Raw genomic sequence first — 24866 nt, forward strand, 5'->3', positions numbered from 1 at the left:
ATTCAAACTTATTGGGCTTTAATAAATATTCCTCATTTCCAGTTTCCGCTCGTCAACATATAATTTCCTCATATTCCAGGTGTAAAATGCGGACCCACGCAATGCGCCGAGCACGGCGCGCGCGCCGCCGACGCCGTATGCACTTGCGCGTGCCCGCACCGAGCGCCGCTGTTCAGGGAGGACCGGGAGCTGTGCGTCGACGACTTGCCAGGTATTTCTATATTCCATGTCAATGTGGCGTTTCCTGTGTCTGTCAACATCGTGCCACAAGAGACTAACAGAGGGCGTTAGCTAGACTGAGAGGTCTAAGAGGCTATCCAGCCACTTCAATTTATTTATTACCCAACTGGCTTCTGCGCAGTAGCTGGCAGTCGTGTCTTATCTCGGGAGTCAAGCTATCCCTGTACCAAATTTTATTTAGATCGGTCCAACGCTTAAAGCGTGAAGAGGTAAAAGACAGTCAAAAATAGTCACTTTCTCATTTGTATGATCAGTAAGGATAGGTCTTAGGCGTTAGTCTCTTTCCGTGCTTTCAAATGTAAAGAACTACGTTCAGGTTATTTTTCCTTTTTCTACCTACCCGACCTCGTCACTGCTGCCAATTTTTTTTATTTAGGCTCATATTATTCGTATAGAAACCTCGCAATCTAGGCGTGGCGTTCAAAAGGTAAAAAAATTCAAACAGAAATATTTGGATACTCTGTTCATCTTAACAAAAATAATTATTTGTTTTTGCAAAGATGACACCATCTATACATAATACATAATTAAGAGCTTTTGAACGGTCGCGATTAGTTAGGTAATAATTAAAATTTCATAACTGCTAAGAAAGAAATCATCTCATTTTTAGCATGCTAACGTGAAATGACGAAACGCTCACTAATTTCTAGAGTTACGAACAAAAAACAAGAAAGTGCGTCATATCGAAATTGCGTTACTCGTGATGTCATCTCATCTAGATGCTTGTCTCACGAGCACGTATCCAACGCGAAGACACCTGCTTTTTCTTAAGTAGACACAGTTGAAAGTCTCCGTTTGCTTTACAAAGACACGTATTTACTCACCGTCTCAAAATACTCGAGTCATTTAGGTGTTGACCAAACATTGGGATACTTAAAAATCCGGCAAACATAGAATTTTAGAGTTACAACTCACTTCGACGCCCATCGATGTCGTTAAGTAAATAAGTTTAGGTGAAAATTACGGTTTTTAAATGGAGTATTTATGATTGTCGAAATGTCGAACAGATGTCGAAATGAACGGTAAACGGATAAATAGAGTGGGGTCAATGATGATGTAGAAGAGCCAAAGCAGTGGTATTTCACTAAATTGCGCGAGCGTTTGGCTCACGACTGCTCCTAGAGTCGGAGCAAGCTAACTCTGCATGGTATTTGCAATGACAAAGCATGGATATGTCATCGTTAATGTCAAATTGCTATGAAAATATTTTCTTCTTGTCCTAAGCCTTACCCCATTATCTGGGATCGGCTCTCCTTGTCTGCCTTTTCCACTGTTCCCGGTTTTGGGCTACGGTGTAATCTACTCTTATCCCTTTTAGGTCCTTCTGGACCGTCGTCAACCAGTGGGGGGCCGTCTTCCGGCGCCTCGCGCTGTCGTAGGTATGCTCAGGGCAACTCGTACCATGTGGTCTTCAGGGTGGCGGAGTACATATCCAGACCATCGTAGAGGACGTTCTTTAACCGTGTCGATTATGGGCACGAGTTTATTACTCCCTCTGATAAGGATATTTCGAACCTTATCTATCCAGCAGTGTGCATTTCTGTCGAGTATAACATAGACAGCTGCTGTTTACTGGATGCCCAACACTTGGTACCAGAAAGTATAGCGGGTCTAATTGCTGTTTTATAGTTTTCTCTTGAGTTTGATGGGCATCTTCTTGTCTCACATCACGCTTGTGAGTTGTCTCCACTTCATCCTGTAACTGTACCTAACAGCGTTAGAAAAATGGTGGGTTCCCAAAAGTAGGCGTGGCCGCTAATAGGTTAAACGGATTCTAGCAGTTATTAAGGCACAATTGAATACTCCAATGAGCAAGAAAAACGTCGCGTCACGCAACTTATACGTTAAGTTAAAACTTTGAATTGAAACAAGGGTTTTGTTGGACAGTGCGCACCATACTAAATATATGGTGTACCGAACTATTTGGCTACTTTGGTTGCTACAAAGTATTTGACGCTGACTGTACTATTATCGGTGATCAAAGTGCTTTTTAACCTTTTCCGGGCATAGTACGATTTTCGCGCCAATAGAATTCCTGCTTTGGCATTTCGATTTAAGGTTCATATTAGATTGCACTTTCGGCAATGAACCATCTAAGCTGGATAAGTTGAAATCTATTTAGATTTTTTGGGGAAACCTTGTAGATTGGTGGTAGAATATAAATTAACATTTTATAAATCCAAGGACAAAACTCAACCGGTGGCCGGAATATATTTAATATCGAACCTGCGGTAGGTAGGTAGTAGGTAGGATAACATTCTCATCGGAATATCAACACCTTTATTTGCACACACAAATTGATAAAAATATTTATGGACCGGATGAATTATGCATTTGCTACGCACAGTGTCTGTTTTTGATAAGAAAGAAAAGATTGAAGGAGGAATGATGATTAAGTAGCTAATATAATACATGTGTAAATAATAAAAAAACAAAACTTGCTGTCACAAAACTGGGATTAAATATTATCTCAAATCCGCTAACAAAACTTTAAGACAAACTACCAACGGCAATAGTTAATCAGAGTATAGAGGTACTACTCCACTTATTGCGTTGCCTCCCGCTGTGTTATCTATTATCAGATGTCCTGTTGCATACGTTGCATGTGAAGACATTAACAACACGTTCCGTTCGCCCACACTATCGAACCATAGCGAACATGTTACCCTTCAAATTGTCCAGTATAAACTCGTCTATAATCTGGCCTTATTTTATAAAGCTACAAGTTATCAGGACCAAACTGTAACTTTGATGCGAATGAACACTTGACCAATGACCGGAGGCCTTTTGAACAACGTTGCTGATGTGGATTTTCATTAAGTGGCATAGTAAAATTGCCACTAAGTATATGAAATAGGGCCCTTTTCAAAAATATTTTAATGCATACGATAAGACACCACGATTAATTATATCATAATAAGGTAAAGCTTTTATAAGACATTTTAATAGCACACTTTAAAGTATTTGTGCAGTGTTTCGGCGGGACACTTTTAAAGCTCACGATAAACAATATTTTTAATCTGCATAAATTAGAGTCGTAATCACATCAACTACCTTACCGGATCCCGTAAAATATATGTTTTAATTTATACCGTTAATAATACTGAATTTTCGAAATAAGCTTATCTTTTGCACGGTCAGGTATTAGTCTTAATTCCATTACAAATGAGGAGCTTAATAAGCGTAGACATCGAGAAACAACGTCATAAGCGTCTTTATACTTTTAGGGTTTATGACATTACTTCGTATCTCGTAAAGAGCAAAAAATCGGTGGCTTAATCGGCTTTGACAATTACATGTGTTGAATACGAGCCTAAGCCTTTGTTATGAAGGGATTCAATTCATTTGCAGAATGTTCGCTGGCGAGCTTCGGGACAGGCGTGGGCGTACAGCGGATACCGTTCGTGTATCTGCCGCTGAAAGGACAAATCATTCATCCGTCGAGGGATATTACCTTTCAAGGTGAGGATTTAGCCTTTGTTTGTGTCACAGCGTTCAAGCATTGAACTCTGCCCTAAGCCTGCCGTACCAGGCTCTCGTTCTGGACGTTACATGTACTATTCTTCAATACATATGTTTCTAAACTAAGCCTATGTTCATTCAATAGGTAAGTGACATGTAAGTACCATAGGTGTCTAGTAAAAATAACTATATTATTTTTTAACAAGCAGAAATGTCTGCGAAGGATACCATTAAGCTGAGAATAAATTTAAGGGGAAAAAATACTGCCTTGGTTAGACTTGAACTCACGGCCTCTGGATCGATACTCCAGCCACCAAGACCTCATCCATTTTTTTTTTATTTATAATGTTTTAATATGTGTTCAAAACGCGAAATTTTTAAATATTATATAGTTATAACAAGTTGAATCACAATGACATAGTTGAAGTGTATGCTTTACATAGTGAAGAGCGCTTGATCGCTATGATAGCTGAACTAGATTTCAATTTTTTATTCCTTATGTAAGATGCGTTTAGGTTTCTCCACGAAGTTTTCAAATACCAAGAGAAGAATAACTTATTCCAACATATATCACCGCTGCCACTATTTTACAGTACAGTCTAACAAATATGTAACTTAGGATGTATAAAACATTCGAAATTAAGCATTATATTTAAATTATCATCAACAGGTGTCAAGACTCCTATATGTGCAGTGTCTGGTGCTCAGTTCCTGACTCCAAAAGGCTTCGTAGATCTTCGCAACACGCTAGACGCAGACGTGCCTTTCAGTCTTTTTCGCGATGAGGGGCGGACTTTTCTACAGGTAAACAATCTAAATGTAATACTACATAATACAAGCAAAATAGGCAGCTACATGACATAGTGCAGTGTAATGTTATACATGAAGTTCTATAAGATGACGAAACCAGCGCTGTGTAAGATTCTACCCACCGTATATATAACACTTAGCAAACCTCTGTTAAATTTTGTTCCTTTCTAACAAACACAAATGTAAAAATGACGGATAAGAACAAACGTATATCAAGGGCTTGTTTGACTTGACTTTTATGAATAACGCCATAAAAGTGGAAGAAAGAATGCCTAAATTCGAAATGTAAACGTTAGGATAACGTCAAGTATTGCAAAATATAAATAAAATCAGTGATATAAATCGTGTCATTCACGAAGGCGCGTGCCTTGATTCGTATTGTCAAGTTATTAAAGGTTAGATTTGACAAATCTGCACGTCATCGTGGATGACACGAACTATATAAAATAGCCTTCTCAGATTGGAAAACGACGACAAAGTGACAACTAATGTTATCGGCGCTGATTTGAAAAAATGCAAATATTTACACGTACCCCATAAAGGTCTTTATAAAACCCCCGAGCCGATGGAAATAACTATCTGCTTAAAAAATAGCAATGAGAATTTTAGCTTAGGTATTTGATCTGTTTACGCAAGGAAAGTCAATTAGGGATAAATATCCCTACTAACCTAAACAATTATTATATTTCCAGTGGAGCGGTGAGGACGAAGTGCGAGCGAGTATGTCGGGCCGAATGATGGTGGTGCGCCTGCTGTGTCGAGATGTTGCCGCAGCTCCCGCCTCTCCACTCGACTTGAGGGGAGTTTTTACGCCATGCGTTGCTTTCCGGGTGCAAGGCACTGCTCCTAAACCACTCTCGAGTAAGTAGAAACTGTTACAAATATGATAACTGTTATCGAGCCAAATGATGGTGGTACGCCGTGGTGCTGTGTTGAGATGTTGCCGCTGCTCCTGCTTCTCCACTTGACTTGAAGGGAGTTTTCACGCCGTGCATCGCGTTCAGGGTGCAAGGGAAGCACTCAAGTAAATGCAAATTGTTCAAATATATAAAATTAATTTTAGGTCAGAGCAGAGTTCAAGGATGGCGTTAGAGTTCGTACGTTAGCACGCATGATGGTAGTGCGCCTCCGCTAGAGTTTGCTTCACGAAGTGCCTCGCTTTCATAGTAGACACTGTTATAAAATTTAAAGAAAACATGGCTGACAATCGAGAAAACAGTATCAATATATATTTTATATTTGTTTCAGATGTAACTGAAGTCCAATTCGCTCCAAACGCGCAGACATCAGAAGCAACCTCCACATCAGGACTAACAGTGACAGAATACGTTGCAATCGGCATAAGCTCTCTCCTTCTCGGTCTAATTTATGTTGCATCGGTCTTCCTCTACCTACACATACGGAAAAGAAAGAAAGGCTCCGAAGCAACCGAAGGAAGCTCGAGACGATTGAAAAGTTTAAAGAATAAAAATGGTTCCATCATAACTGAACGCGACATAGTTCGAATCAACAATGAAAGAGTCCAGTCAATACCGAGTTCTTTGGATACGGATGATGGTGTAGTCAAAAATAATCCATTGATAGGAATGACTCGATCGTTTCATCAGATCAAGCACAGCTTTCCAAGCGATTCTGGTAGTACCATGTCTGATTCGGAAGACTTTGCTGAGAGTAGCGTTAGAAGCGAAGATCACACTTTTAACGTAAGTAGAAAAAAAAGATAGATAAGCTGTTATTATTGAGTGAACTAAACAATTCCTAACTCAATGAGGTTACCATGTATTATTACAGAATTAATTTTTATCATCTATATGATATAATAATATTGCTTTATCATCTTAGTATGTTACATAAAATGATGCCGGAACGTTGACACAAAATAAACCTATGGTTAATTTTAATGTTATGTTTTTTCAGGATCAGACAACGTCAGCTCTTATACATTCCCACTATTCAGAAGTGAAAATTAGAAACAGCTGCTCCGAGGCGAGTCACCGAGACGAGTCGGGAATCGAACGCCTTCCAGACGAACATGTATCCATCGTGGAAACAACTGACGACCGCGAAATAGCACGGCCAGTCGGCACTACGAGAAGAAAGCTATACTTCAATCCGGCTTATTTTGAACCACACCTCATGGCGGTCAGTATATTTATAATATGTTTCTATTTCGAGTGCCATAATGATTTAGAGAAAAAAAACTGAAACACGTTTTCTTTTACAGGAGCCACCACCCGCTGCTTTAGAATTCCTTACTAAAATTAGAGAAGTCATCGCAGTCGCTAAACATAAAATGGCAGCAAAAAGATTCCAACCAGTTCTAAATGAGATACCAGAAGAAGAGACCTATCCCTCTCATGGAAACAGTTTAGACATATACCAAGGCCTAGGCAGTCAAAGAAGCGGAAGCGTTGTCAGCCTTAAGAGGGAAAATAGTAGAAAGAGATCTATAAATTGCGTAGGATGTCCAGGTTGTAAAACGGAAAATGGCAGCGAAGTGCATAATTTTATAAAATATGACATACCTGCCTGCTCAAGCTGCCTAAGTAGTAAAGGAGAAAAGCAAAACAGCATCCGCAAATGGCTAGAAAACATTCCTACTGGGAAACAATCGTTCTCTAATGATTTTCTACCAGCAAGCCAGAATGGCCTAGTCAACTCTCATTTATCTCTTCCAAGTACGGAAACAAATTGTAAATTAAGAAAACAAAACAGTTTTACAGCGTTTAATCCTATGAATTTAACTGAAAACATTACAAAGACTAGAAAAGCATCAACTATGTCTGTGAGATCTGAACCACCCTTGAGAACATATAGCTATAATCTACCGTTACCTGAATTTGATAAAATTACACATAATAACAACAGGAACTACTATGGACAGACTATTTCCAGAATAGATGATATCAGACCAATCGGGTTGTGCGACTATCGCACTGGGAGTCTGAGAAGTAACCCTATCACTAATCGACACAGAAATAAAATTATAACCAATAAGAATTCTCTCCCTGATATGGTGAATGAAGCTATAGCTCTTGAAAACTGTAATAGCAAATCATACAACCATAACAGTTCGGACGAAGAAAGAGTCGGTCATAAAAGTATAAACGCTGCTAGAAAGAACTCTGAAAGCCCACCCATTAATGACTACGAAACTGATAGTTTAGAGAGAACATCTACCAAAAAGGGGCTAGCAACTCCACCTGAATACCCTGACGTGCCGTCTTCTCAAGCTAGTCCAAGCCTGAGCAATGCTTTACCATTAGAAGAAGAACTTACAATGACTAATGCAGTTTATAAGACGCATTCGAGGAGCAATAGCAACACTCCATCCCCACAAAGAGATGTATGCATCGAACAAAATCATTATGAAATAATAGAGTCCAAGAAAGTAATAAACAACGTCAATAATATAGAAGCTAACAACAATAGCCCAAACAACAGCTATAGTTTAATAAGCGAGGTATATGTTAACAATAATTACAACTTTGGTAGTACTCCTACTTCACCGAGTGGATCAGATTGTTCAATGGGAAGTAGAAAACTACGTCGCGCAGGTAATAACTCCGAGGAAAAACCAGGATGTCTTACTATTGAAGTTAAAGATCCTCCCGAAAATTACATAAAAATTCATGAATCAGATGGATTTGAACCCGACACATTGGATCGCAAACATCCCAAATATAAAAAGACAGACGAAAACAGTCAATTCAGTAGAAAGGACCTCATTAAAAACATCGATATTGACGGTAGTCCTGTCAATCAACGTATTCAACTACGCAGCAGCGGGACGTTCAAAAAATCGGAAGCAATGGTCAGTGCGTCCAAATTCAATAGTTTAAGAAACGATTACGAATGCCGGAAAAATATTTATGAACGCCCTAAACTATCTCCTACCACATTCAATGATTCTAAAAGTCTAGACGATACGTCGGAAACCTGGGAAGAGGTCGCGGCAGACTGGGCTACAGAAGAAGGCCGTATCCTTACTCTAGAACTCAGGCACTCGAAGAGACAACGGCAATGTACACCGCCAACTATAAAGCAAATGAAAAGTTTAGCAAGACCAGACATTCTGCCTCCACTTCCACCAACAAATGACCATCCAATTTATGAACAGCCGAGCTTTCCACCCCGGAGAGTAGAAAGTGTAAGATTACCACAAGAACATCTTTCAAAAAACCTGAATGGCAGAAGCCTCAGTCCGAGAACATTTACGAAGAATACGACAACTGATCTTAGCTTTAGAAAGAGTAAAATTCGTAAAACCAGTATAGGACATCCTTCCGGTCCAACGAGAGCTTCTGCCCAAATGCCATTCTCGGACTACGAAAACATTGACACTGTCGACGCGAGTGAAGGAGTAGCAAGACAAGCTGAAGATTTATGTAGGATATCTAATAGAAAACGGACAGACAGAAGATACAGCAGCAATCCAATAAACACCAACACGTTTGTAAAAGGACCTAAAGAAACTTCTGGTAAAACTTTTAGGATGAAGCGTAAAAAAGGACAACATGTTGAAGACTCAGGATATCTCAGCAGTGACTCCGCTGGCTCGAGACAAATTCAAAGGAAATTAGTAATAGCTAAAATAGTGAGTTGTAGTGAAAGTGATGACACTGAAAATGAGGCTAGGAGTGAATCAGGTGCGGAGAGCGTAGAAACGCATTCGGTGTATTTCGATAGCTATAGAAAGCCAGAAGTGAACGTTGTAGAAAGTGACAATAATATGCTAACGTACGATAAAAGTGCAAGAAGTAGTGGAAGACGTTTCAAAAACAATTTACAGTTATAACAAATCGCAATAAAAAAAAATGTGCAATATAATGTGCAATATCAATTTATACGTAATTATAAAATGTATTTCTAATTAAAATTTACTTTGTTGTTTGTAAAATATACAAGTACTGATACACGATACCTCTCCTAAGAGTTGTTAATAGTTAAGTATTATTTATTTATGTGGCAAATAAGCAACAGTATGTAAGTAGTTCTAAATAGTTCTAATGTAGATAATTAAATGGCCGGTTGTGCAATGCAATAATAGAATAAGCTTGTTATTATGATGTTGTAAACAGGGTTTTCATCTCATCTATTCTTAATTTTGCTGTGTTTATCGAAGTGAAATTTTAAAATAATATAAATATTTCGGCACCCATAACATTGCCAATTTAAACTTATTTTAAGGTAATTATTGTCTCAATGCTGTATTGGGTAACAATCACTGGTGTTTTGTGTGCTGAATTGCTAGTTAGTATATTTCTTTACAAGTCCATTTTTTGCTAGTTTTATAACAATTCTAACAATTTCTTAGCGAATATAAAATCGATCGTGATATATTATTAATAAGACATTCGAATATAGTTTTGATTTCACCTTTTCCCTGAGATTAAAATAAGTTGAATACATATTTATCGTAAAAAACAAGTTCGCGCGGTCGCTCTTTAATTGGTTAAGGATAAAATGTACAGTGAGCAAATGTTAGCTTTAAACTCCTGCACACATATTTGTGATATTTTGCAGGGATTCAAAGCTATAACTTTTGCTGACTGTACATCACTCGTAGCGCTGGTAGCCAAGCTGGCTATCAAACCAGACCAACGTGTTTCTAGGAACTTTTGTAAGGAAGAAAAGCATATGCATTAATCTGCGAAGTAATTCAAATGCCTGTGTGTGTCTATGTGTATAAAGTCCGCATTGGGCTTGCGAAGCATGGATGGGGACGATAGCCTAAATTTCTTTGGTATTCATGAAAAGAGATGATTCTTTTAACTCCATAGCATATTGGAAATAAAATAGACACAACAAAAACGAAAGGGCGATTGCAATTTGTACCCCGAGTCCCCGACTGAACGGAGACGGTGTATGCTTTTAGAGTGAGAGGCAATTTGTATATTTGTGTGCATGAATGGCTTGGCCTTACAAACGTTAGAAATTTTTTAGCACCGTAAGGAGTTTTCACGTGATTATTATACTTAAGTTTAGCTAAGAAATTGAAAGAGTCAGGCAGCTAATGCTTCCTAGTACCTGACATAAATACATTGGTGCTCCGGAGCGGGAGCCAATCCTGAAAGGACGGTCCCCTCTGTAGGTTAGAGCACAATGGGTTGCGGTTGTGTTGTTGGCAACAATTAACATTGTTCTTGAACCGGATAGATAAGGTGCGTTCAGGTCCTTCTCCGAACGCAGCTCTGGAGTGGAGGCACACAGCTCTGGAGTTGCAGGCGTCCATAGGCTACGGCAGCCGTTTACCATCAGGCGGGTCGTATGCTTGTTCGCCATCCACGTAGTATTAAAAAGCTCGCTGAGCACTGAGCGGACGGCCGTGCGTGCCCGCGTTATTGAATCGTTACATTCAACAAAAAAGTAATCGATGAGTTCGACCAAAAATAACATTAGGCATACATTTTTAGGAGCAATTTTAATGTCAATACCTTTTGTGCAAGAATAGTTACTGTTTTTAATGTTGCTTTTAAGACCTATGATTTTTTTCTATCGAGCGAAGGTTGTTTTAATCAGGTTTGGAATCGATAAATTTACTAGAGACAGGCTTCAAGATTTATATTATATTGATCTAAAAAAAGCGTTACAATTTTTCACAATATCCGTTAGGTACACACTGCACGTTGAAGAACGGCATTAAAATAAATCGGGCTAAATTTAATTTACTTACCTGAACTTTTTCTGAATTCCCAGTTATGAAGAACAAAATAGAAAGCACCCAAACATCATTCAAGTATTCATTACCTTAGTTGTTGCCAATAATAGCTATAGTCAGTTATTTTAGGTACTTTATACAACGTATAGAAACAACCACGTGACTAGTTCTGAAGCTAATTATAAAAACTGAATGGCCATAAAATACCATATTTAAGAACTTGCTCACAAAATTTCACGAGAATTGGTGAAGAATTGCGACCTGTAGAACAGAACAGTCGGCCGGCATACAATCGTCAATAATACCATACATACAAAATGATATTACGTTGGGTGAATGAACGAGTCCTGTGGTCCAATAAACTGAAATACACATTTTTTTTGTTAATTGGTTTATTGTTTTACCTAAAATAATACACTATAGATATTTTTTCGGTTGTGGGTTGTATAAACATAGATATTTTTATTTGTATTTAGTGAATTAATTTTGTACAGTTTAATGTATTTTATATTGTTACTTAAAAAGCTGATATTAAGGTGCTAATGAGAACAAAGGCAAAACCGGGTACTTAGTATACTTAAACAATTATGCAAGTTGTTCTTGTGTGTATTTTTGTTTTATAAGGACATTGTTTAATTTTAATAAATAATATTGTAATAGTAGAATATGTGAACATTTAATGCTCAAAACAATAATATGTTGTTTTTAATATTAATGAAGTTTTTATTGTAAAATATTTTTGTATTCCAATTAAAAGTTGTATTTTATAAGTCGAAATGAATAATAATATAAATATAATGCTCCCTTTTTATTGTCTGATTGTAAGATTTCATATAAGTTAATGTATCAACCAATCCTAATTAGAACTTTAGGCATAATTGTATTTTTCATGTCACATTTTTAAATAGGTACTTTTTTATTTAATTCAAGACAGTGATGAACAAGAATTAAAATTGATTAAAAACAAACCTTTATTTTATTTCTACTTTGGAAACTATTACGATGCCTTAAACTTCATTTATTAAAAAATAAACGTACTCATAGATAAATTTATAGTAATTCTTAAGTATAATATCACAGGCTACATGCAAAATCGACAATAGAATTACGCTACATTCTAAACCTTACTCCCATCAACATAAGGTATCAAATAAAACTCACTCAGTATCCAGAACCATGCTCTCACTATCCTCTGGTTTCACTTCACACTGTTTCAAACACTTTGCACCTTTGCTTGACTTGGCCAACAATTCACTTCTAAACTCCGTAAACAATCCCAATCCTCCGGCAAATAAATCAATTTCTCTCCCTATTTTGCTTTGTACTTTAGCATCTTTGCTTTCATTCATTTTGACTATACAACTATCTAAATAGTCTAAAATCATAGCCGTTTGGCGTAGCATAGACGGAGCGTAGCTAGCATAGTCAATTTTTTCTTTATGTTCTGTGATTTCTTCATTATATTTCCTTATGGAGCCTTCGGTGGCTGTTATTTTGAGATTTGGTGGCGTTATTATGATGCGATGTGGAATGGCCTCGTGAATGTAGTGTATCAGGGGTAGCACCTGACCATGTGACCTGAAATAAATATAAATAATAAAGGTGACTCATGTATAAAAGTCAAAAACTTTTTTATTTTCAGATAGCAAGACGCGTCTTTCAGTTTCTGTGGACATTATACAATAAATGGACTTATTTTCTTCCTGGACCATAGACATGTCTAGGTAAACCTATTCCTTTAAAGCCGAAAGTATTAGTAAATTAAAATATTTACCCGAATCTTAAGTTTTCTCTCTAATTCTCGCTCTCTCTCTCTCTCTCTCTTTCTCCGTCACTCTCTCTCTCTTTCTAATTATACTGTTCAATGGAAAGACACTTAATGTCTACAACGTTTTTGAACCATAAGGTTATTTGGGACTTGTGCCCTCAGCAACTGCATCTATATTATATACCTACCTCCTGCAATTATATTTTGCATAGAAAAAGCTCCCAAAACTAAGTACCACATGCTTATAGAGATCTACCTACAAGCACAGAATAAATAATAGTACTACCGTACAGAAATGACACTTCCTACAAGACCGAAGTTTGACAGCGATATAGCCTCGTAAGGCCCAAGGTCCTACCTATAGGACTTATTCAGTTCGATGAAATTTAAATCATATTCAATTTGAACAGAGTTGCATTTGGTTAGTTTCATTCAATTTTCAAACAAAATAAAATCAACTGTATTCCCTGCACTATAGGTTCAAATTCTAGTGGCAAATTTAGGATTTTTCATTTCTATGGCTGGGCCTTAGGAGGATAGGGACGAATCATGCTGTCCCTTTCTAATGTATCGGCATCGGCTAGTTAGGGTTATCAAAATTCGGCCTCGGCCGAGGCACCTCTACACTGGCCGTTTTGTGCGTGAGGAAAATGCCTCGCGCGTATGCTAGCTCTGTGTGAACCCGGCTATTATCTGTGGTCGTGCACGTAAAGGGACGTCAAGTTGTGCCAACCCTAATAATTGCTCAGAGCAATGCTGAGCCGAACAGAGCCGAGAATGACCGAAAGGAGGAGTGCCGCCCCACTGCTACAAGTAAGATGAAGTCAGATATTTTCACGCAGATCATTGTAAAAGAAATTAATGCAGATGACTGCAACATGTGCTAGAACCCTTTGATTGACCGCCAAAGACGCCAACTGCGTGCATTCCGATATCGTTCACGATGAAGCGCAGGGCACGATAAGCGTGGCGTTCAACGGATTACAAATGCAATTTACCTGACATACACTGCTATAGGTGTATGAACAGCATTCTCATCCTCAAAAACCACCGTCACTCCATTCAGCACATGATATGGAGATATCTTATGTATAATAGCATTGCTTACTCCAGTCACACATTCCATTGCCATGTGATGACAGAAAATGTCAGTCAATGTGAGTCCTGACATGTTGTCTATTATTCTTAAAGTCAGATTTAACTTTTTAGTGGTGGCTAGAACTGGCAGGATGCTGGTGGCATCTGAAAAAGGATGAAACGGAAAAATTTAAAAGAAGATTTTTTTTTATAATGTTCAGGAGGGATGAAATGAAAAAAATACACTCAAGAAAAATAAAAATGGTTCACTTAGAATAGACATTTTATTTAAATTACCTGTCTTCATTGATTTTGATTGTAAATGGGCTGTCACTGGCTAAGTAAAGCAAACGTGTGATAAAAAAATATGGTACACTTAAATAAATCGACTAAATTCCATGGTAAGGTAATGGTAAGGGTTGTGTTGTAGGCAAGTGGATCTACTTATATTATTTTTAAATACTTGAACTAGAAATTAGAAATCAGGCATTAAATTGGGGGTCGTGGAAGACTAGGCGAGAGGCCTTTGCCCAGCAGTGAGACACCGTAATAGGCTAGTCAAAGGAAAATCCTTGAATTTTTATTTTTAATTTATTTATACCAAGGCCTTGAGTACACGTACCGTACCGCGTACGGTGGCAGGAGAGTGCCCTCGGTCGAGTGCTCAGTACTCTGTACTTGGCACGTCCTCCCCACTGTACTCGGTAGATGTGATCGAGGCATTATGTTAATTACCCAAAACAAATGCCTATACCGGGATTAGCACTTAGTGCTTTGTAGGTAGGTTTTATGATGACTAACTCTACTTTTAAACTGGTCTTAAAGTATGAATATTGTAAATTTTTATTATTAAGAGGATATATCAGCTGAGCCTCTTCTCAGATTTAAGATTTTTAAGTAAATATCTATGTCGCGCTGACGGGGACGGCTCCTAAAATTAGTGCGATAAGGACAACTGCAGCTCAGGCGAAAAATCCTGCTTAAAAATCTCAGAAATCGAGGTTTCGTTCTCGACATTTTCCTCCTCTAAAACTTTACGATCTAAATCTAAATTTTGGGAACGGAATGAGAAAGAAATTATCTGTGTCTGACCGTTTTCATTTTTGCGTTAATTGATGCCAATTTTGTACGCTAGGCAGACGCCTGGCAAAACGGGCAAATAAATGCTCCATAAACAGACGTTTATGGCGCATTTATTTGCCCATTTTTAGCGCTGTTTGAAGTAAACTAGTTCTTATTAAAACAAGGATATCAAATAAAGCAAAACGTATAGACATACTGGTAATATTAGACTCATGTAAAAAAAAAAATCCTCTAGCTAGGGCCAAAATCTAGAGAGGAAAATGTTGAGAACGTTTGTATGTAGAAATGACCACTAACTCTTTAACTATCATAAAAATATACTTACTAATTTCATTAGCTAGCACATCATACTGTTTCCCCGTAAACTCACAATATGACAACACAACAGGATCAAATGGCATCAAGAATTCTTTCCCCTCTTTTTTGTATGAAATAACTCCATCAAAGTCTAATCTGCTTGGGCTATATTGCAGTTCAGTTAAATCAATAACAGCTACTATGGCCGTTTGTGTATTTGGTTGTAGCTTGTGTATTTCTTTCCAGCGGAGACGGACGGTTGTGTGTTGGAATAGGTGGGTGGCGTAGACAATTGAAGCTTGTTTGGAGTGAAGGAGTATGGCAACATCATGGAGGGACCTGGAAAATGTAATAGTGTGGATATTAATATGTTTAATTTGGAGACTACAATGAATACATTCAAAGGAATCCAACTTAACATTGTAAAAGTGACAATCTGACACATTGTCAGATCACTGCCACTTTCACTTCACTGTCACTTTGCCAGAGCATTTGTGTGATTAACACAGATATTTGTTCCTGAGCCATGAGTGTTTTCTATATATATGTATGTGACTTATGCGGCAAGAAATGCCGTGCAGTGATAGACTTATGAAGTCATAAGCGGAAATGCATTGGCCATCTCAACCGCTGTTGACACAGTATTGCCGTCAGGGATGCAGTGGCCATTGTTGATGATAAGTATGTATTTATCTATATGTTACACATGTATATCATCGCCTAATACACTTGCACCTCTATTTTAGTGCTGGATTACTGGATGTACCGGACCATCAAAGTGCTGGATTATTGAGATTTCACTGTAATATGGTTGATACTTACTTTTTACAATTATTGATCACATACAGTGTGATTACTACTTTTTTATTACAAACTGCAACACTTGGAGTCTTGGATGTCAGTGTCAGCTGTTCAGAAACCTGGAAATTTAGTAATTTATAGCAATATTAATTATCATGTAAGGTGGGACATGCAGCTTACAACTCTTACAAGTTATATGAAGTGAGGACTGTCAGCACTGCTGCTTTTTGGGCATCCACTGTTTAAGGGGACCTCTACATGGACGAAGTATGAGGTAGTTTCAAGATACAATGGCAGGTCCGTGTTTCTTATACCAACCAAAACAACAATCAAATTAAGGCAGACAAATATTAAGTTAAGAAGTAGGCAGAAACATCTTCACATAAAGATTTTTTTTTTTTTTTTTTTTCTTTATTTAAAGAGCTTTGTCACTGAGTGACGATGTCGCTCTGTAAGTACTACATAAATCTTAACGTCTACTTAAGCCTACATTTACCAACTTATAAATTAGGTTTGCAGCCTCTGACAGCGGCTGGGATAATATATAATTACATCCACCAATCCTAAAAAAGTTAACGTCCTCAATCTCTCGGCGAACTGATTCGTTGCGAACACATTCCATTAAGATGTGATAGACGTCTTCCTCTACATCACACTCCGAACAATTCGGTGATGGAACTTTACGCATCATGTAAGCAAATTTGTTTAATGGTATGTGTCCACTTCGAAGTCTCATAGCAAGTGCTGTGTCCATACGATTTAAGTTGCAGTCTTCAAACCATGGTGCGCGTGGAAGTTGTGGTTGGACCGTTCTATACCATATCCCCTTTTCACGCGATCTTTGGTCAAAAAACTCGCACCATAATTCACGACAGTGTACTTTTGACAGCCTAAGACGATCAGAAAAAGTAGGTATATAATGAAAATCTATCCCGTCGCTATATGCTTCTCTTGCCAGTATATCTACCGTTTCGTTTTCCGTAATGCCAATATGAGCCGGAATCCATTGTAGCTTCACGGTCTTAGACTGCGTATTTAACATCAATATTGTCTTCAAAATTGAATAGGCTATCGGTGCTCCTCGAGACTTCGAGGTGCATCGAGCCAAATGTTGGAGCGAGCTTTTTGAATCGGTCAGTATTACAAATTTATCTCCCTGTATAGATTGAATCAAAGATAAGGCCTCTGCAATAGCAATAAGTTCTATTTGCATAATTGAGATATCACTACATATTTTGGATTTCATTACAGTAGCATTTCTAAAATTATTTTTTTATTAAGCAGAAACATCTGCAAACTATGCTATTAAGCTTATAAATAAGTTAAAAGTGAAAATATTCATTAATTTGGGTGAGGTTCTTTGGTTCTACCCATAGTACCATTAACTTCAATATCATTTGATCCATTTTTCAATTGGTACAGTGTTACATTCATATTTGATTAGATTTCAAAATAATAGAAATGCAAATGCCATATTTCCTGATGATTTCAATCTCAATTGGCACTTTTTTTTTGTAATTTTGAGCCTTAGGTGGATAAATCTAAGGAATAATTTTTGGATTGTATACTATCTACCTCCCTTTAAGCATTTTTTGTCAAAAATTACCACGCTATCCATTGATAGCATCAAATCATTATTTGAAACTTCGTTTAAAATGACAGGTTTCAATTTTCCATAATTTCTGATACCTACTTGTATGTCCGTTAAAGAGTTAAGATTGCACCTGAGTGTACATGCATAGAAATGAATATAAATACCTGATTATAGCTTTCACTTATCATGGAATCATCTAAATTTGGGTGCAGTTTCTTTGATGCAGCATAAGCTGTAAGTTTCCGCAGATCCATAAATTCTCTCTGAGTCTTCTCATTGCATTGTATACTATATCTAGCCTGACTGAGTTTCCTCTTTAGTTGTGTGAGAATCGGCAAAGAGTCATCAACATACATTCCACTTAGAGCTGCAGCTCTTTCACCTAAATTCTCAAAGTTGTCATCAAATATTAAAGGCACTGCATCATCTTTTAGAACAACTTTAAGGCACGCTTCACCTCTACACGCGCAATCATTAATATCGTAATAATCAACGTTTGACACTTTTTTATGAACTGCAAGTTTGTCTTTTCTGGATAAAATTATCACTTCATTCTGTGCCGCTAACAGGTAGAAAAGGTGTCCTTGGCTATTCCTCAGAATACTCATCTTTGTAAATTGAATCTCACTACCTAGAAACAGGGACGATACCTCTTCACACTTGTAGTATTCTTTAACTTCTCCATACTTTGTACATATTGTGATATCGCATATCTTACTTTGTGCCGGGTGGTCGTCGTAAAATACGAAACATGTTATTTCGTTTAGTACACATGAAGGCACAAGATCCTTTATTATTTCCTCGAGTCCAAAGTCCGAAATGTTCAACATTTCTATTTTCTTCACAGATTTAATTGAATTTTGCAAATTTTCCTAGTTTATTTATTTTACTTGTAAATTTTACCCGCGAAGCGAAGCTTTGCAATTTCCCCTGCGTTTCCTCTCCTGTCAAATAATAAGATGTCTTAAATGTCAGTGCAACGGGAGATGTCAAAAACAAGAAGCCGCCGTTCCAAAGCTAAAAACTTTTGAAAAGTACAAAAATAAGTGAAAATATTTTGTTGGTAAAAATAGTGACAATTATTATATTCATTGCAGAGATTTTTTTATACTATTGTTTAGTTCATAGTTGTTTAAATATTGACACGTTTTTATGCTCAGAACAATAATAGTGCATTTTTCAGCATTTTCCAAAACTTTCCTTAAATGTAAAGTTACAGATTTCACATTGCGATCATTTTCACCTAAGCATAGTATTAATTAAAAACAATAAATTTTATTGTTTTCTTTAAGATTACTTGGCATGCAGTTTTTTACTATCTCCGTACTGAGAGCGTGTGGTTTTATTTCGGCGGTGACTCCGTTTTTGATATTTCGTTATTGTCCTAGATCTCAATATTGATTCGGCCAGGCCAGTGCATTGTTGAGAGCCATAAATCCATATTTTCTGCTCATATTCTATAAGATCACTTTTTCTGGCAAGACATTTCAGTTGAGAGATATGTTTGTATTCTATAGGATTGCTTTCTGTAGTCTGCGTGAGAGTTTCTAGCGGGGATTTCGTGTCATGCGAATAAAGCTTCTCCGTTAGAGATGCTACTCGTTTGTTTAAAAGTTGTATACTCTTCTTCTGCTTTTTTTAGCTCCTGTTCTAAGCTTATAATTGAGCTTTGGAAACGTAGAGCTTTCGAGCTATTATTTTTGGAGTCGGCGTCACATACCCGAGGTGAAGAACTGGGTGTAGATGACCTTATAACGCTGGTGTTCAACTTGTATTTTGCCTGTGATTTTGATTAATATGGGGCACAATATTTTTTTTTTGGTAAATACTAATTTGAAAACCTCACCCTAACAAAAACAAAAATGAAAAAATACAAAAAGAAATTCCGTCGCCGGGATTCGAACCCAGAACCACTAGCTAGAACTGGATCACTACCTACCAAAACAAAACCCGCCAGGGTAAACCGGTTGTCAATTTTAGTACTGAGATACAAAGAGAGCGCCACTAGTATAAACGAACTTTTGAAAGGGGCATTTTTTTGTATGGAGTTAGCGTTCTTCTCCTAGTGAGTATTATATTCTTTGATTCTAATACTGAACGGAGTGGTCGTATGCAATTTCCTCTCTCTTTCCTCTTTCTCTTTTTCCAAATTTTGACTGAGAAAATGTTTCGAATGAAATAGCTTACTCTGTATCCTCTATATTTGTGTTAGGATACTACGAAACCACAGTAGATTACATTTTTTAGTGGCAACAATGGTCGCGCACTGTGCGGCTTAAGAGGAATTTCCTCCCGCGGGCGCTCCGGCTTTAGTATGAGCTCCCTGCCGAGGTTTTTCTGAAGGTCTACAGTAGGGGTTCTTGAAAAAAGAAGTGTACAGGTTTTTAAAGGGTCGGCAACGTGCATGTATCACTTCTGGAGTTGGAGGCGTGCTTAGGAGTTTCAGTGATGCTTATATTTAACAGGATTAATTACTGAATTCTCGCTGACAGTACCGTGGCACAGTGAATTTGGCGTGATAAAATGTGAAAGTGTCGTAATATCATATTATATACACCGTGGGTTGGTAAAATCCGACAGATCTTAACCACGCATTCCTGAGGATCAAAAAATGTTTAGTTAAATTCGGAAAAAAAATGTTCTGTTTTTTTTAGCCGATTTAAAAGCCATTTTCTGCACACAGCGCGTTATTTCTTTCTACATCTTGGCGGAAAAAAAAAACATTACAACGAAGAAGTAAAGTTTTCTTAATTCATCTATAGATCAAAATTGCGAGTGTTCTTTTTAGTTGAGTAATGTTTGTCAGAAGGTATGACTAAACCAAGTCACATAGAGGCAGCGCCGCAGCGAAAAAGGCGTTTTTCACAAAGTTATAGCAGAAACAAATTTTCGCAAGAATTGCCATTATCTCTGAAAGAAGACCGATTACAGAAAATTTGTATGATATTTTAGCCTCTAAATGCGATTAAGAATACAACTTTAAATCTATCAGGTTTTACCAGCCCACGGTGTATAATATCGTGACACTTTCTCACTTTGTCATTTCAAAGCCATTTCTGAGATAAAAGAAGCAATAATTCAGTTGTATTACCTAGAAATACAAAAGGCAAAGTTGTTGTTTAACACCTCATGGTAGCATATGGATACTCAAACGTAAGAAAAATTACAAAATTGAACCACAAGAGAAGCGACAGCGGTTTTAAAATAAAATTGTATTGACAGTTGCAGGGACTTCAAGGCATGAGGGTTAAACAAACTTTGCTACAGAGCGCAACACGAATTTATTTTATCACACCATCACGAGGAAAATATTTATTATTCCAATTAATTTATTAAAAATTCTTTCTATCAGCCCCTTGGCTAACGTAAATAGCTTTCTTCATAAAGGATTTCTTGTCTTGCCCATCAAGTTTTATATGGTCTAGTCATAAACTGTATCTGCCACGACCACGAGTGCCGTCGCCCATGGACACCTGCAACACAAGAGCGATTATAAGATTTAAATTTGTGCTTTAGTTTGAAATAGGAAACTGGACAATATTAAGTATAAATTGCGTAATTATAGCTCTTACAAATCAATTTATTCGTTTATTCTTTACTTTTAGGTAACTAATGAAAGATTGGTTTAATATGAAAACTCAGAAAGATAAATCTGTAATATTTTGCTAACACTGAACGACTGCATTGGAGAATTTATTTTGTCGCATCGCCATCTCCGAAACCCACGAATCCCTTTGCAAAAATAAAGTAAACCCGGGATAAAAGAGCCTACCTAGCTTTTTGAGGGGACGTTTATCGCAGACTTCTACATCCAGGCGGTACTAGGCCACCAAAAACGTGCAGACACCACCTGCTTGATTTGGATGGATCACGTGATGCAAGTGGATTAAGTGCGCATACTGTATCCATCACGAGCAACATGAGTCCCGCTCTCGTCGGGTTGCTGTGTGCGGTGGTCACGCATTTAGTCAAGAGGATGGGGAAGATAATTTCAAAATGTTAACTTACCTTAAGTGATGAAATATTTCTCCTCTGCATTCATTTAATTCGAGTAATTTGGTTGTATTTCTTCAATTTGAAGTTAAATTGTTATTCATTTAATCGGCAAACAAACGATCACCAACAATATCTGGTTTTTTAATAATATTGCGTAGCTGCCTTCGACTGAATGTGACTTTTGTAGAAAGGCAAACTGTTTTTCGTTTTCGTGTACCATGTAGCATTATCGTCACTTACTTCTTCTCGTAAAAAATACAAATAAGTATATTAATAATTTTATTTATACGTCTGACAGTGACATTATTCATTGACTTTGACAATCAACTGACGAACGCTGCCGCGACTGCACGCCGCAAACAGCAGCAGTCGGCCGCTGCAGTAATGTCGCAACGGTAGTGCAGCTGCAGTTGGAAATGGACTGTCACCTTCATGTTCAGTCAGCTGCAGAGGTCTACAGACTCCGCGGCCTTCATAAACGTTTGCATGCAGGAGTGTCCGGCGAAGACAATATAAACTATCCTCACCCGTAACACGTGCAAGAGTGCACAGAGGGCTTACCGTGAACATCGAAGAATGAAATTTCGTTATCTTTCTCTCTTTTCCTCGAATGACGCAGGTGCAAGAGAGGCGGAGACAGCGAAATTTCCATTTTCTATGTTCTTGAAGGCCTAACGTCAGATCTCTCTGCAGCTGACTGTACAATGAAACTTCAAAAAAAAAACTTCAATAATTTTAGCAAACGTTTGTGTTTGTTGTGTATCAAAGCCAAAGGCGAATATTTCGAAGATAATACTCGTATGTTTTGCTTTAGTTAAATTATTGTAGTTTTTATTAATGATGACATTTTGTAAAATACGTTAGAAATATAATACCTATAGGTAGTCCTAAAAAGTTTTTTCAACGTATTTTGGACCAACCTGTACTAAAGGGGTGTTTAGGGGATAGGGATGTTGTTATATTTAAACTTACAATTAGGTAGTTTAGTAGGTCACCTACCTACTCCTACTAGCAGGTAAATTCACACATTCTCAATGATAATTATATACTTTATATACCTGTATAAATTAATATACTATGTTAGGCAACGCTCTGACCAAGTACTAGAACAATTGGACCGTGCACAGTGATTATTTTGAATTGCCTTTGCGTGAATGAATGGTACCTATTAATAGCGATACCGTCCAATATCGTCAATTATTAATTTCATTCTATGCCAATCAATGAAGCATACTCATAAAATTATTGACACGACTCCGTATGATAACATTGGTAATTAGATGAGAATAAAGTCGAATCTTGAAATCGAGATGCGTGTTAGTCAGACCAAGCTAACTCGGCAACGAGTTTGATAGCGCAGACTGAGCAAGTGTTATTTTAAAAGTCAAACTTCTATGAAACTATGACGGGTAAAATAACACTTGCACAGTCTGTGCTATTAAAATCGCTGCCGAATCAGCTTGGTCTGCCTCTAGAGATGTATATATTTTACTAAAATGTTGTAACATGAAAGTTGGGCGTTGAAGTTCGGGGAAAAAATCTGTCATATCGTATCCTTTTCTATTGGACTATCAGCTGCTGTATTCTGCAATGAGATTCCCATCTCACGCTGCAATGTCGCGGCCTACACTGACAGCTGAATAGAACTGCAACAACAATACATGCAACTCGTATTGAACCGTCATTTACATGGTACTACCGGTAATTAAAAAGTCTACTATAACTTACGGTATTCTAAATTGGACTATAATGTGATTGTAATAGGGTTACTATCCGTTCGAATACTCGATAGCTATAAGATTGTTTTTGTTACAGAATGTGAGCTTTGTTTGTCCCACAATTTACATGTAGCGGAAGCTTTAATTATAGTCTAGACATTTTTTTATGGAAGCTGCAAACATCTGAATAATTGTTTAGCAGAAAAATGGGCCTTGACCTGAAATATGCCGCGGGAAAAGAGGTCATCACAGAACTTCACGTTGATTGACATCGGACGCTGTTACAGCGTCATACCAAATGGGAAGCCAAGCCGTGGCATTTCTACATAGAACGTGAGAACGTGACGCTGTAGGCAGCGTACGGCGTCAAACGTAGACCAATGCCGTAAAAAGTTACTCTAAGAATTTGTTGCTTGTATGGCGTCTACCGTAGACGGCGTAGACCAATGCCGTAAAAAGGTATTGTAAGAATTTGTTACCTGTATTGTATGTATAGGTAATAGGAAGCCAGATTCATCAATTACTTACATATGTTAATGGCACCATGGCACCAATCATGGGACATTTAATAAAAGAGAAAACTTGGAGTATTTTTGATATTTCACCGATAAGTACCTGTAAAATTTCTACCACTTTATGCCTCAAAAGTCGAATGTCCTATTAATTTTTTATGTTTTCTATGTATTTAATGAAAGCTGTTGCAATTGGTTTCAATATTATTAACAAATTAAAACAATGGGTTTTTGGCTCCAGTCAAGGGATGTATGGAGCCATTAATTTTCAAACTAACAATTATCACCGAATAGGTCGCACCACCATGATTTGAAGGGTGGCGTTACGGGTTTTAATGGTCTGTCTGCTGAGGACAAGACCACACCAGCACGGGCATGGCCTGTCTTCCAGCAATGATGGTGGTTTCCTGTGCGCTAATAATAAAAGCAATCATATAACAGAAGTATACCATCTATACCGAATTCAAACTTTTATTATAGTCACGGCTGTTATGCGATGTGGGGCAGAATCTGAGAACACACGAGTCCGTTTCAAATGTCATTCGTGTGAGTTAATCATGCTCGCCCTTTTCACTTATTCGACAAAAATAGACGACCAGAGTAGGTACATGGGCTAAGGCGTTGTTGTGAGTTGTTGTTGAGTTTATAACAAATTTAGATTGTTGAAGTGAAGAATGTAGGAATGATTTATTATATATCATATCGTAGATACCTATAGGTACTTATTATGGAAATTCAGGTTAGAATCGCATATTGGAATTGGTAAGAATTAAAAGCAAAAATTTACTTTACGTTACTTCACATAATGTTTAGCTTCTTCGTGTCAGAAGCCGGTGTTGCTCGAAGT

At 37.5% G+C, this 24866-nt stretch overlaps 2 protein-coding genes across 3 annotated transcripts in view; one reads left to right on the forward strand and one right to left on the reverse strand.

Moving 5' to 3' along the window:
• The window catches only part of LOC133527506 (uncharacterized), a 72075-nt gene extending 62569 nt beyond the window's left edge, over positions 1-9506 (forward strand). For both annotated transcript variants that reach the window (XM_061864544.1, XM_061864543.1), the window contains 7 exons: positions 80-211; positions 3592-3702; positions 4373-4506; positions 5205-5373; positions 5761-6215; positions 6430-6654; positions 6737-9506. In XM_061864544.1, coding sequence (XP_061720528.1) covers positions 80-211; positions 3592-3702; positions 4373-4506; positions 5205-5373; positions 5761-6215; positions 6430-6654; positions 6737-9310 — 3800 coding nt within the window. In that variant the 3' untranslated portion in view covers positions 9311-9506. The remainder of the gene's footprint in view (positions 1-79; positions 212-3591; positions 3703-4372; positions 4507-5204; positions 5374-5760; positions 6216-6429; positions 6655-6736) is intronic.
• A 2618-nt stretch (positions 9507-12124) lies between these two features.
• LOC133527510 (uncharacterized) lies at positions 12125-19003 on the reverse strand. Its single transcript, XM_061864551.1, has 5 exons — positions 17958-19003; positions 16221-16318; positions 15427-15737; positions 13940-14183; positions 12125-12751 (listed from the first exon to the last, which is right to left on the reverse strand). The coding sequence occupies exons 1-5, from the start codon at positions 18621-18623 to the stop codon at positions 12331-12333; spliced, it is 1740 nt and encodes a 579-aa protein (XP_061720535.1). The 5' UTR covers positions 18624-19003; the 3' UTR covers positions 12125-12330.
• Between the last annotated feature and the right edge of the window lie 5863 nt (positions 19004-24866).

Source organism: Cydia pomonella, chromosome 18, assembly GCF_033807575.1.
Source record: "Cydia pomonella isolate Wapato2018A chromosome 18, ilCydPomo1, whole genome shotgun sequence".
NCBI classification, from domain to species: Eukaryota; Metazoa; Arthropoda; class Insecta; order Lepidoptera; family Tortricidae; genus Cydia; species Cydia pomonella.

Coding starts and splice junctions, on each gene's coding strand:
- LOC133527510 (XM_061864551.1), bottom strand. CDS start 18,623: ATGTTGAACATTTCGGACTTTGGACTCGAGGAAATAATAAAGGATCTT. Junction 14,184..15,426: donor TGTGCTAGCTAATGAAATTA/GTAAGTATATTT, acceptor ATCCTTTTTCAG/ATGCCACCAGCATCCTGCCA. Junction 12,752..13,939: donor CCTATAGCAGTGTATGTCAG/GTAAATTGCATT, acceptor TATTTATTTCAG/GTCACATGGTCAGGTGCTAC.